Source organism: Physeter macrocephalus, chromosome 8, assembly GCF_002837175.3.
Source record: "Physeter macrocephalus isolate SW-GA chromosome 8, ASM283717v5, whole genome shotgun sequence".
Classification (NCBI taxonomy): Eukaryota; Metazoa; Chordata; class Mammalia; order Artiodactyla; family Physeteridae; genus Physeter; species Physeter macrocephalus.
Window position 1 is genome coordinate 77,721,717 of NC_041221.1, and position 12,500 is coordinate 77,734,216.

General features: G+C 39.0%; 1 protein-coding gene across 2 annotated transcripts in view; it reads left to right on the forward strand.

Annotated features, from left to right (window-relative positions):
- IQGAP2 (IQ motif containing GTPase activating protein 2) overlaps positions 1-11,019 on the forward strand; it is a 306,248-nt gene extending 295,229 nt beyond the window's left edge. For both annotated transcript variants that reach the window (XM_007105494.4, XM_028492989.2), the window contains 5 exons: positions 459-671; positions 2,468-2,628; positions 4,201-4,338; positions 5,639-5,747; positions 10,059-11,019. In XM_007105494.4, the coding sequence (XP_007105556.3) occupies positions 459-671; positions 2,468-2,628; positions 4,201-4,338; positions 5,639-5,747; positions 10,059-10,172 (735 nt within the window). In that variant the 3' untranslated portion in view covers positions 10,173-11,019. The remainder of the gene's footprint in view (positions 1-458; positions 672-2,467; positions 2,629-4,200; positions 4,339-5,638; positions 5,748-10,058) is intronic.
- Positions 11,020-12,500: the final 1,481 nt, after the last annotated feature.

Sequence of the window (12,500 nt, forward strand, 5' to 3'; positions counted from 1 at the left end):
AACAAAACCTTTACAGCTTATGAATCTCTGTAAATATGGCTGATGTTAGAGTTTAGTTCAGGGTTCTCATGGCCACGTTTTAATGGATTATCTAGTTTTAGTTTCCTCATCTGGACTATCCTACCCAAAACTGATATCTTTCCATCCAGAGAATTATAAAATACCAGTTATCCCTGATAATATGTCCATTACTAAGGTGACTTGTCATCTTAGCAATAAAGTAGCTATTTAGAATTTTGCTCAAAGTAGGCCTGCCACCACTGCTATGTTTCTCAGAAAAACAAAGTAATTCCTTCCCAAAGACCTACTTCAAAACCCATGAAGAAAGTATTGTAATTCTGTCTCTGGACCTTGGCTGGAGGACCTCTTTCATTTTGATATTAACTTGCCTTGTACAGCTTCTGAATCTGAGATTAGGGCATCAGAGATAAATCAACATCTTGATATTCCCTTTCCAGGAGATAGATCATGCCGCAGACATGGTGAGCCGTGCAGTTTTAGATTCCAGGACTCCCGAAGACATGAAGCATAGCCAGTCTATGGTTGAAGATGCACAGCTGCCCCTTGAGCAGAAGAAGAGGAAAATCCAGAGGAATCTTCGGACATTGGAACAGACTGGACATGTGTCATCCAAAAATAAATACCAAGACATTCTCAATGAGATTGCCAAGGTTGTTGGAAAGAGTATTCTTTCTCCTTTGCTTAGCAGACATGTGTTAATCATTGGTCACACACATGCTGGGACTCTGAGGTGACATGAGGAATTCATAGTTATATACATATGGTTCCTGTCCTCCTCAATATTACAGATTTTTTAAGGTTTCAGAGAAGTTAATGACTTTTCATAGAGAATAATCACAACTCCCCCAAGTCATTAGAAGAGTTGAAACACACCAGATGTAAATGCTTAGGAAATGTAATAGACAAGTTTCATCTATTGCTTTAAACAATACCTACTAGTTTTAAAAGTGACACGTTTAGGAGAGTTCTCTCTTGAGTTGTTAGTTGTCATATAACCCTGTTGCCCATGGGACCTGCCACTGAGATGGTACCTCTGTGTCCCTGAGAATTTTCCTCTAAGCAGTTTAGCCTGAATGCAGTTCAGACTTAAAAGTTAGTTTCTGTTTTCTCCTCCCGTATTTTGACAGTTGAGAAACTTCCTGAGAAAAGGATATCAAATTAGTGCAAGGAAACATCACAGGAAAAGGCTAGATCTGTTTGCCAAAGATAAGGAAGTATATATTTTGGGTTTAAAAAAAAAAATTTCGTTCTTTTTATCCAAACATGCAAATTTAAATGGGTCTGGAGGTTAAGGACAGTTACATGATCAGAAAAAAAATAAATTTTCTTAACTTCTGGGAGGGAAATGCACTCAGCTTCATTCTTCCATGGAAAGTTATGGTCAGTTCTGGCAGTAGGCTTATTCCTCCTCCCAGCCTGAGTGACTCAAGGGAAGTAACGTTTTTTTTCTATAGCTCTGGGGTGCAAAATATGTCTCTCAGGGAATATGTAGTAGAGAAATTGATGCTTTTGTCTTGGAAAAAGAAAAAAGCTATCATGAAAGCATCCCCCAAAAGATTCTACGTAATGAAGAATTTTTACTTAAGAAGGACGTGTTTGTCTGTCTTTGGATTCCTAGAGGAATGTTTTTTAACTGTCCACAAAGGAAAAATAATATTAAATAGGCACCATTTTCTTAAATGAAACATTTTTTAAATTTACCAATTAGAATTACGAAAAAAAGAATTGTGTGTCTGTAAGTTTAAATATAACAAATCTCTCGTAAGCTGTAAGCAGCTTGGTCAACTTTATGTTCTAAGAACTCTATTTAAATCCAAGTAATAGTTATCCATGTTGAATTTTTTCAATCAGTCTTGAGACCCAGTTGTTCTTGCAAATCTTGAGAAATATTTTTCAGATTAAAAAGTGTATTGTTTTTTTAATTTATAAAATCGGGGATTCCCTGGCAGTCCAGTGGTTAGGACTCTGCACTTTCATTGCCGAGGGCCCAGGTTTGATCCCTGGTCGGGAAACTGAGATTCCCACAAGCCGCATGGAACAGCCAAAAAAAAAGAAAATGAATGTAATGATGAAATGTAACCCTTTTCAGGGTAAAGTATTCTTCAAAGTAGAATGTTCAAAATATTCTGAAGGAATTTTCTCCTGCTAAAGTCTTCCTTGTGCCCTTTTAAAAACACTATTTCTCCGTATACAATTAATCTAAAATTGCTTCTCTGCTTTTCCATCAACCTTAGCACCTCTCTTAAAATGAAATACAGACACTCCCAGTTCTAAAGTAAAAAGGGAACATTTTGGTGTTGAGGGTTTAAAATGAGGTGACTAAAATAAACTACAACAGTCACAAATAGTGATTTAGTACTAGGTATTCTTCTTGTCCCAAATGGGCAATATCATAAAGCAAACTCCTGCTTAAATCTCATACCATGGCCTTTCCTTGTTATTTTAGGATATTCGAAATCAGAGAATCCATCGTCAGCTTCGAAAAGCTGAATTGGAAAAACTTCAACAGACCCTGAATGCACTTAACAAGAAGGCAGCATTTTATGAAGAGCAAATTAATTATTATGACACCTACATAAAGACTTGTTTAGACAACTTAAAAAGAAAGTAAGTTGAAATCATATATTCTTTTGTAATGTCATGATTTATATGGGGTAGCCATTCTTTTACAATCCTGGGCTGTCGGGTTGGGTGTGGTAGCAAACTTTTGCTTTATTATATAATCAAAAATTAGAATCTCAATTTTATGATTTGCCACTGTTGAGCTAAGAAGTCAGGAGTGAATTTAGAAACGTTACTTCTCTATTAACATTGGCATTAAAGTAGTTTACCCTGTTGTGTTTCAAACAAGTAGCTTTAAACACTTGAGGAAGCACTTTCATTATTCCTTCTTTTTTAGTCAAAGGTGTGTTTTAAACACTATTATTTAAAAAAAAAAAAGCTACGCTTGGGGATGTTAACAATAAACAGTTTTTATATACTTGAAAATGTTAGGTAACACCAGATATTTGCTATTGCACAGCACAGCTTAATGATTTTAAATTATTTACTGGTTTTTAAAAATTACTTACACAAAAGACAAAATTTGTCAGTTCTCTATTACCCATTAGCATACATATCATAGATTTTTTTTTCACAATATAGCTACTTTTAATGAGTATTCTTTGCTCATAATTACTCTTATCACTAGACTAAGGTCAATACTAATCAAATTTTAATTACCCATTTAAATACATAATTCAGTATTTTTATGTAACCCTTGTAGTAAAATTGACACTAGGAAATGGTGCTATATGGAAAAATCAATTGCTTTAATCAGAGATTTGATGAAGGAATATAACCAAATTTAAATCTCATTTATCTGTGCCCCACTAGTTCTGAATTTTAATTCATTTGCTTGCAGCCTGTAAATTACTTTTATGCTATTCCTGGGAGGAAAAAAGTTGGTAAAGCTAATATTTAGTAGAAATAAGCTTGTCAGAGGTTTTCTTTATGTATTTATTGCAACTACGACAAGGCATTTTACAACCTCTGCAGTCAGGTGAGCTAGATTGGGATTCTCTCTTACATTGTGTGATCTTGAACCAGTCTAGTGATCTCTGAAGCCTCAATTTTCTCATCTTTAATAGGGAATTGGGAGTACCAGCCTTACAAGTGTTGTTATGAGACCTAAATGAAATGATACAGAAGAAAGGAATTTATTTCAGAACACTATGGCAAGGTTAATTTTGTAAATGTGAGTCAGTATTTAGAAAGCACTTGGAACAGGGATGGCCATGTACTATTTGTTAAATAAATTAAAGCACTCCTAGTGATACCTTTCTTTAGGAGTGTGTACGCAGTTTATGTTATGGCACCTAAGCTGCTTGTGAAATGACTTAATCGAGCCACATGGTTCAATATGCCTGAGACAGCAAAGCACAAGTTTTATGAAACATATTAGTCTGTAATTTAAACTTGAGTTGCAGCGAAAATAGCTTTTCCTTAAACAGTTCAGTAGTGAGATTGCACTGTACCGGGAAGGTTGTCGCCAACTATCACACAATATAAAGTTGCCCAGGTTCCATATAGTGGGGGCCAGGTGTGGACATTGGTGTGCCCTCTGTGCCGGTTATTGCACTGCCAGGAACGTCTGAGTTTGCCATCTTCACGACGGATGGTCTGTTCTTATTTTGTCAGAAATACTCGGAGATCAATTAAACTGGATGGAAAAGGAGAACCCAAAGGGACAAAGCGAGCGAAGCCGGTGAGGTACACCGCAGCAAAGCTGCATGAGAAGGGTGTCCTCCTGGGCGTAGACGATCTTCAGATAAACCAGTGAGTGGCACCCAAAATCTGCACAAAGCACACGCGCCCTCTAATCCCGCCCATCAAATCTGACTCCCACTTCAGTTTCCTGTGGCCTTTGAAGAAGGCTTCACTTGGTCTGTCAGGGCTTCCCCTTGCTTACAGATGACAGGAGAAAACACGCGTATTGTAATCTCCAGTCTTCCCATCAGGCCGGGAGCATCTGGCGCTGCTGGTCAGACTAAGTGCTGATCGAGTGATTGTGCGTCCCGTGGCTTAGCCAGTGTGTTGGGATTTGCCAACCTCGCCTCTCCCTCCAAAAGAACTGCGTCATAGCAGTGAGAGAGAAAAGCTGCCTTTTGGTCTTGCTCAATGAGAGTTGTTTACAATTGCAAAATGGTACCTCTCTGATTTGAAAGCCACGGACTGTGTGCTGATGCCCGGGTCAGAGCCACTCCAGCAGTGTGCTACTATGGTGTGTATTTGAGGTGGAGGAGAATCCCTCCTCCGAGCCCCACACCAGGCACTAATGGGTTCGCCATTTTAAAAGGACCGTAAGGGCTTCCCTGGTGGCGCAGTGGTTGAGAGTCCGCCTGCCGATGCAGGGGACACGGGTTCGTGCCCCGGTCCGGGAAGATCCCACATGCCGCGGAGCGGCTAGGCCCGTGAGTCATGGCCGCTGAGCCTGCGCGTCCGGAGCCTGTGCTCCGCAGCGGGAGAGGCCACAATGGTGAGAGGCCCGCGTACCGCAAAAAATAATAATAATAAAAAATTAAAAAAATGAAAGGACCGTTAAGTCCTATGCTCCATCACTCCCTTTTCCGTTGGAGGAGGCCAGACTCACTGTGTGTACTCCTCTGTAACTCCGGCTTCCGGCCTGGCTTCTCTTCCATTTATCCCATCCAACCTTCTCTTGACTGAGACCAACTCAGAGAAAATGCTTCTTCCCCTTTGAAGTTGCTGTAAAACTAATCATCTAAAATGCTCAACTGGCCTGTCAGCAGTATAAGTCAACATTTATAGCTCTGTGAATCTCATATAATTTCAACTGTATATTATGCTCTTTAAGAGCAAGGACAATATTTTGCATTTCTCTTGTAACAAAGCATCTACTTCAGTGCTCCATGGGCTGCAGATGTCAACATGAGCCATCAAACCTATTTCCAGTGAGCCAAACTGGGGACTGATGGTGGGAGATTTGGGGTAACTTCTTTAGAATTTTCCCAGCAGGCTGTTCACTAGGAATGGTAACTTAGGAGTCCATTAATTTGTTTCAGCTTTAAGCGTATATTTGCATTTCCACATGTGTGAATGGTCCTTTCTTCACTAGGTTTAAAAATGTTACATTTGATATCTCATCTACTGAAGATGTGGGCATCTTCGATGTCAGATCAAAATTCCTGGGTGTTGAGATGGAAAAGGTGCAGCTCAATATTCAGGTAAGCTGGGATTCCTGCAGATTGGGGTGAGTTTTACAGTGGGGGTCCTTCTTGGCTTCCCTGGCTTGCATTCTTTTTTTTTTTTTTTTTTTTTTTTTTTAATTTATTTCTTTTGGGCTGCATTGGGTCTTCGTTGCTGCGCGCAGGCTTTCTCTAGTTGCGGTGAGCGGGGCTACTCTTCATTGCAGTGTGCAGGCTTTTCATTGTGGTGGCTTTTCTTACTGCAGAGCATGGGCTCTAGGCGTGCAGGCTTCAGTAGTTGTGGCACGTGGGCTCAGTAGTTGTGGCTCGCGGGCTCTAGAGTGCAGGCTCAGTAGTTGTGGTGCACGAGGTTAGTTGCTCCGCGGCATGTGGCATCTTCCCAGACCAGGGCTCGAACCCATGTCCCCTGCATTGGCAGGCTGATTCTTAACCACTGTGCCACCAGGGAAGCCCCTGGCTTGCATTCTTCATGACAACAATGAAATTTAACAGGAGACCAATGCCAGCCTTATTTGCCAGTATTACTTTAAGTGTTGATGATTTTTTTAAAGCTATGATTTTCCAAATTATTGGAACTTAAAACTGCTTTTAAATGGTAAACCATAGCAGTGAGTTTTTCTAAGCTATGTTTTCATTTTGAAGCTTAGAGAAAAGAATAATATATGTAAAAATATTTGTAGCTATTAAGTAAAGGTTGGAAAGTTTCCTTTTCTTAGGAAATTGCATTTCTTCCTAAGATAGCATATACCCAGGATTGGAACTTTCTGCATCTCATTTCTCCTTCTTCCCTTTCTTCTTCCTAGAATTATTTTTGCATCAGTTTCTTAAATTTCTTTGTTAACTATTTGGGATCACAAGAAAGAAAGACATTGTGCAAAACAGATATCTGTAAATAGAAAAATGGTGTTTGCAGTCAGAATTACTGCTATTTTCTCATAAGAACCACATTTAAGCCAAATATACTTGAGCAGAAACTGAGAAAACAGTTTATGTGCCACCAAAAAAGAAGGAGGGAGGGTGCAAGTAAATGTTTATCTACTCCCAACTTAATCCCTGCACAGGATCAATTTAGAGATGTGATTGAGTTTTCTTTTTTGATGTGATTGAGTTTTTAAATGGAAATAACACCTATTTACCTGGGCCACCAACTACTTGTAAAACTGTTACCAAGTATTCTGCATGCATCTACATGGAACATCATGATAAGCCACTGGGAATGGTGTAAGTTCCAGCCTCACTGCCTCCCTAGCCTGTGGCTGAGATCAGTGCAGTTACACCTCCACCCCTAACCCATGGGATAAAATACCAGGGCCCTTCTTTTCTGTCTAGCATTCCTTATAAGCCTAAAAAAAAAAGAGAGCTAAATGGGTTTTATAAAGACACTGAGATAATGGAGTAAATTAGAGTTAAGAGAGAAAATTGAAGATATTATGTAATTGTGAAAAGTATACTTAATGGTATTATTTTCTTGTTTATTTTAAATGTCACTAAATGTATCCATCTAAAAATTTAACTGAAAGTCTTGAGTTACTCTGTGGAATACTTAGATAAATATGGGAAGAGAAAAGAGCGTGCTTGTGGTGATATGCCTTGGTTAGTGATTCTTCTGTAGCAAAGACCTATCATGTGATTGCCAAGAAGGAAATGATCCAAGCCCAATAAACATCAACTGAACAACGGATGAATCACAAGTGACCAGGAGACACCTGTTTAGAGAGGCCTCAGGAATTCCACAGGACTTCCTTTTAACACTATGCAAACACCAAGCTTCACTTGCTCCTTTGTTAAAAGTTTCATAGTAGGATTAGCTGTTCACGCCATTCATTTAGACACACAACTGTTAAATGTTACTCCTTAGCTGTATGCAGGTGGCTATTATGCTCCAGATTTTTTTCAATCATTGACATATCATCAGGACCAGCTACATAATTTGCAGGGCTCAGTGCAAAATGAAAATGCAGAGCCCCTTACTCGAAATTGGTGAGAATTTCAAGATGATGACAGCAGAGCATTAAACTAAGTGCAGGACCCTTCTTCTAATCATGGGACCATGCACAGGTCGAATGCCCACAGAGCCAACCCTGCATATAATAGCTGTCAGACATAAAGTCAGACTTATCTTTTCACACAATTTATGGCTTTCAGACAATTCTAATATGAAGCGAATTACCAAAGAGAAATGTGACGGCCAGGTCTTTAGTGTGAGTCAAGGACTTTGTTTCTAAGAGGACAAAAAGGGAGATTTCTTCTAACATTATGCTTCTAGGTTTTCTTCAGGCCATTCTTTCCTCAGTTCCTAAAGATGATATCCTAATTATATCCTGTAGCCATATACATAACAGGAAGGTGTGAGTTACGTGAAGATGTTCTGCTTATATAAATAATGGCCAGTGTTTATGGAGGGCTGCAGTCTTGGTATTCTTCCTTTCCCAGATGAAGAACTGGGATTCAGAGAGCACATTATGGAAGGGCCGCTAGAATCCAAACTCTTCATCTCTCTACACTACTGACTGTCTCACAGGATTCCAGTTGTTCCTGACCAGACAAGAGTGGCTTACAAAGTGTTTGCAGACTTCTTGATCTCATATGCCCAATAACATGCCTATGGGGTTGGCAGTGTCAGCCCCAATTTACACACAAGGAAACAGAACCTCAGAGAAGTTATATGATGTTGCAAGGTTGTAAGATAGCAAATAGTGGAGATAAGACTAAAATCTGGTCTTTCGACCGCAAGTGCAATCAGAGTTCCTCTGTTCCCCATGGGGGGCCCAGCTAATTCCCCTCCATACATGATTCCTTCTCAATTTAACCATTATTGGTTTCATTCTTTTCCAAGAGTCTTTGACAGATGTTGCCTTTACCAAAGGAAAAGTGAATCTCCACTATGCTTTAATAGGCAAAACCATTCTTGATGAAAGAACTTCACTTCCCTATGGAATTTCCATCCCAGAAGCATATCTAAATAATGGAGGGGTTTAGTTGAGTACAGTTGGAGATCATTGAGAAAGTGGAACAGGAAGCTGGCAAGAGCCCAAGTTCTCTCAAAGAAGACTCCAACTTCTGCAGGTGGCCTTGCTTGTTATAGACACAAGGCATTATCATCGAGAAGCAAGAAATTTCCAGAGCTAGAAACAGGAAAATGAGACCTGGCTATGAGTCTAGGGCAGTTCAGGAATGATAGATATCTTCTATCTGGGAAAGCGCCCCTGTCCTGTGTTGTTGTAAAATGTTACTGCTTAGGGCTTCCCTGGTGGCGCAGTGGTTGAGAGTCCCCCTGCCGATGCAGGGGACACAGATTCATGCCCCGTTCCAGGAAGATCCCACATGCTGCGGAGCGGCTGGGCCCGTGAGCCATGGCCGCTGAGCCTGCGCGTCCGGAGCCTGTGCTCCGCAACGGGAGAGGCCACAGCAGTGAGAGGCCCGCGAACCGCAAAAAAAAAAAAAATGTTACTGCTTAGTCTCATGCATTTGGCTGGTGTGAACCGGTTATTAATTTATAAAGGAAGGAAATTTTATTAATTTTTCTTTGTTTATACAGCAGCAATGAAACAGAATGATAAAGTTACTTGAGAATGAGGAACAGAATACAGGAACAGAAGTAGTCTAGGTCGGAAGGAGTTGCTTTGTACAGTGGTCTCCAAATTTCAATCTCGCAGTTGTCCTCAGTAAAGAGATCATTTCTCCGTATTTCTCTATATTTACTTATTTATAAAGTATACATGCTCTTGGCACTTTACTCAAAATCTACTTTATAAAATACATAGAAAATGTACATGCTTAAGAAATGAGGAAAAAATAAAAATAGGAGTTCTAATATTCTTTTTGCTCCTCAGTGAACTGTCTCACTCCACTTTAGAAAACCCTGGCTCTTCTAAAGGATATACCTCATCTTGCTGTAACATTTGTGTCTTGAGTTTTTCAATTATAATTAAACTTTTAATTATATGTCTAATATTAACGGTAATGGTTTTCTCTCAAAGTCCTTATCAATTCTAAAAATCTGTTTTCTTTCATCGAGGTGAGTGATTCTCAAACTATGGCACCCAGACCAACAATATCATCATCCCTTGGGAACTTGTTAAAATGCAAGTTCTTGGGACCCGCCCCAGAGATCCAGAATCAGAGATTCCTGGGGGTAGGGCCCAGTAATCTGTTTTAACTGGCCTGTGTTTTTAAACCAGGTGATTCTAATGCACACTGAAGTATAAGAATCCCCACTGAGGTCCTTAGGTCAACCGAATCTTATTGTTGTCAACAGTCTTCTAGAATGTGTTTTAAATGTGGGAAATGTCAAATTGGAGATGTGATTGGTGTTCCTTACAATTTCAGGATTTACTTCAGATGCAGTATGAAGGAGTAGCTGTGATGAAAATGTTTGATAAGGTTAAAGTGAATGTAAACCTTCTCATATACCTGCTGAACAAGAAATTCTATGGGAAGTGAAGTGCCCGAAGAAATCTCATGGATTCTGTATCACCTGGATTAGGAAATGAATCTGTTTAGTATTTTTGTTTTTAAACATGATTGAAATCACTGCTTATAAACGTGTGATTTTTTTTTTTTTTAAAAGACCAAAACTGTTCCGAAGAATGTACCCATGTGCCTTTTTGATAATCCGATACTGCAGTAGAATGATACACAAAATGAATTAACGTAAACACTGCCACATTATACTGTGGTGCAGGTACTCTGATTTAAAACTTTGGATATTCTGTGATTTGTTTTAAAGTAGAGAGAAAATAACTTTAGCTGATTAGGGACAAATGTGTAAACCTATTTTCCTATAAAAAATTTTTTAAATGTCTCATTTGCATACTGTAAGTCTTCATAGATTTTTTTTTTTTTTGATCTGTGGAGAAATGGAACCTGAATTATTTGTAATGAATTATTTAGAGAGATACTTGGTTCTAAGCCCCACCTTCTGGGAGTTAACAATTTTAAAGAAAACTTTTGTGCAATTCAAAGTGAAGTTTTTATAAGTAATTGAAAGTGACAGTACAGTAACACTTTCTGTATAAAAGTATATATTTTATGTGATTTATTCCTACTAAATGAAGTGCACTACTGCCTCATGGTAGAGACTCTTGGACCCAGAGCCTCTCAGTGACTAAGGAACAACGTGGATAGAGATCATAGGCCTCACCCCACCTCCACCCCTCACAATTTATTTGAATATTTCAATTGTGCCTCTCAATGTTTTGTAATGCAATAAAATCAGTATCTGGATGGTTTTTAAATGTATTCTTTGAAAATTGTTTTATGTAAAATAAATGTTACTGAATTACATTAATTTGACTTCTGTCTGAATAAATCCAAACCATTTAGTGGGTAGGAGAAGGTTCTTGGTGGGACTTTTGGGGAAAAGAAGTACAGTTGACCCTTGAACAACATGGGTTTGATCTGTATGGGTCTACTTACACATGAATTTTTTTCAATAAATAACTGTAAAAAAAACATGAATTTCTTTTCCACATCTTTTTATTTTTGATATCTGGTGTTAATAATATTTATAAGATCTACAGTGTTTTATATCATATAAGACAATATTAATGTAGGTACTGACAGATTTATTTTATAAACAGATAACATAAACTTATAGTATTGATAAATACAGTGCAGTACTGTAAATGCATTCTTAGGATTTTCTTAATAACCTTTTCTCTAGCTTTATTGTAAGAATACAGTATGTAATACATATAACATACAAAATATATGTTAATCAAGAGTTTATGTTATTGGTTAAGACTTTAGGTCAACAGTAGGCTATTAGTAGTTAAGTTTTAGGAGAGTCAAAAGTTACAATCAGGGCTTCCCTGGTGGCTCAGTGGTTAAGAATCCACCTGCCAGTGCAGGGGACATGGGTTCAAGCCCTGGTCCAGGAAGATCCCACATGCTGCAGAGCAACTAAGCCTGTGCTCTGCAGCAAGAGAAGCCACCGCAATGAGAAGCCTGCACACCGCAACAAAGAGTAGCCCCCACTCGCCACAACTAGAGAAAGCCTGTGCGCAGCAAGGAAGACCCAACACAGCCAAAAATAAATAAAACATAAATTCTTAAAAAAAAAGTTATACTCAGATTTTCGACTGTGTGTGTGTGCGGTGGCACTTCTAACCCTCACATTGTTTAAGGGTCAACATCTACAGCTGTGCCATTTAGGGTATAGTTTATGGGGAGGAAAAGTAATTTTCCCTCTACCCTTCTAAGTTCTTGGCTGAGACCTCCCCCCCATAATAAAAGATAGATTAACAGGAGAAAAACAGAGGTTTAATAACGCATATACCTCCTATGTACATGGGAGACACACAGGAACTATCTGCCTAACTATACCCTCACTTACTGTGCTTTGCCTGCTCCCCCAAATGGCCCAAGCCACCACCTTAAATACCATCTCCAGCTAAAGGCAAAAGACGATGGGGGGAGCAGTTAGGGGAGGTAATCAGGCAAAGCAGAGTAAATGAGGGTATAGTTATGCAGATTTCGGTCTCTGCCTTTTCCACTGATAAGAGTTTCTAGAGTTTTAGTCACTCTTCCTTGTTCAGAGAAGAAAACACCCTTAATGAATGGAGATTTCCCTTATAAATGTAAATGTCTTTTAAAAGAGTGTAACTTAACTTGGTTTTCAGAGCTTCTCCTATATCTGCTGTTTTTCAAAAATAACCAGCTCAAAGTAATCCTTCTACCAGAGAGGCACATTGTGGGGATGGCAAGTTTTCCCCTTCAATAGTGAGCTGCTGGGACCAAGAGATCCAAAACCCTGTGGCTGACACAAGG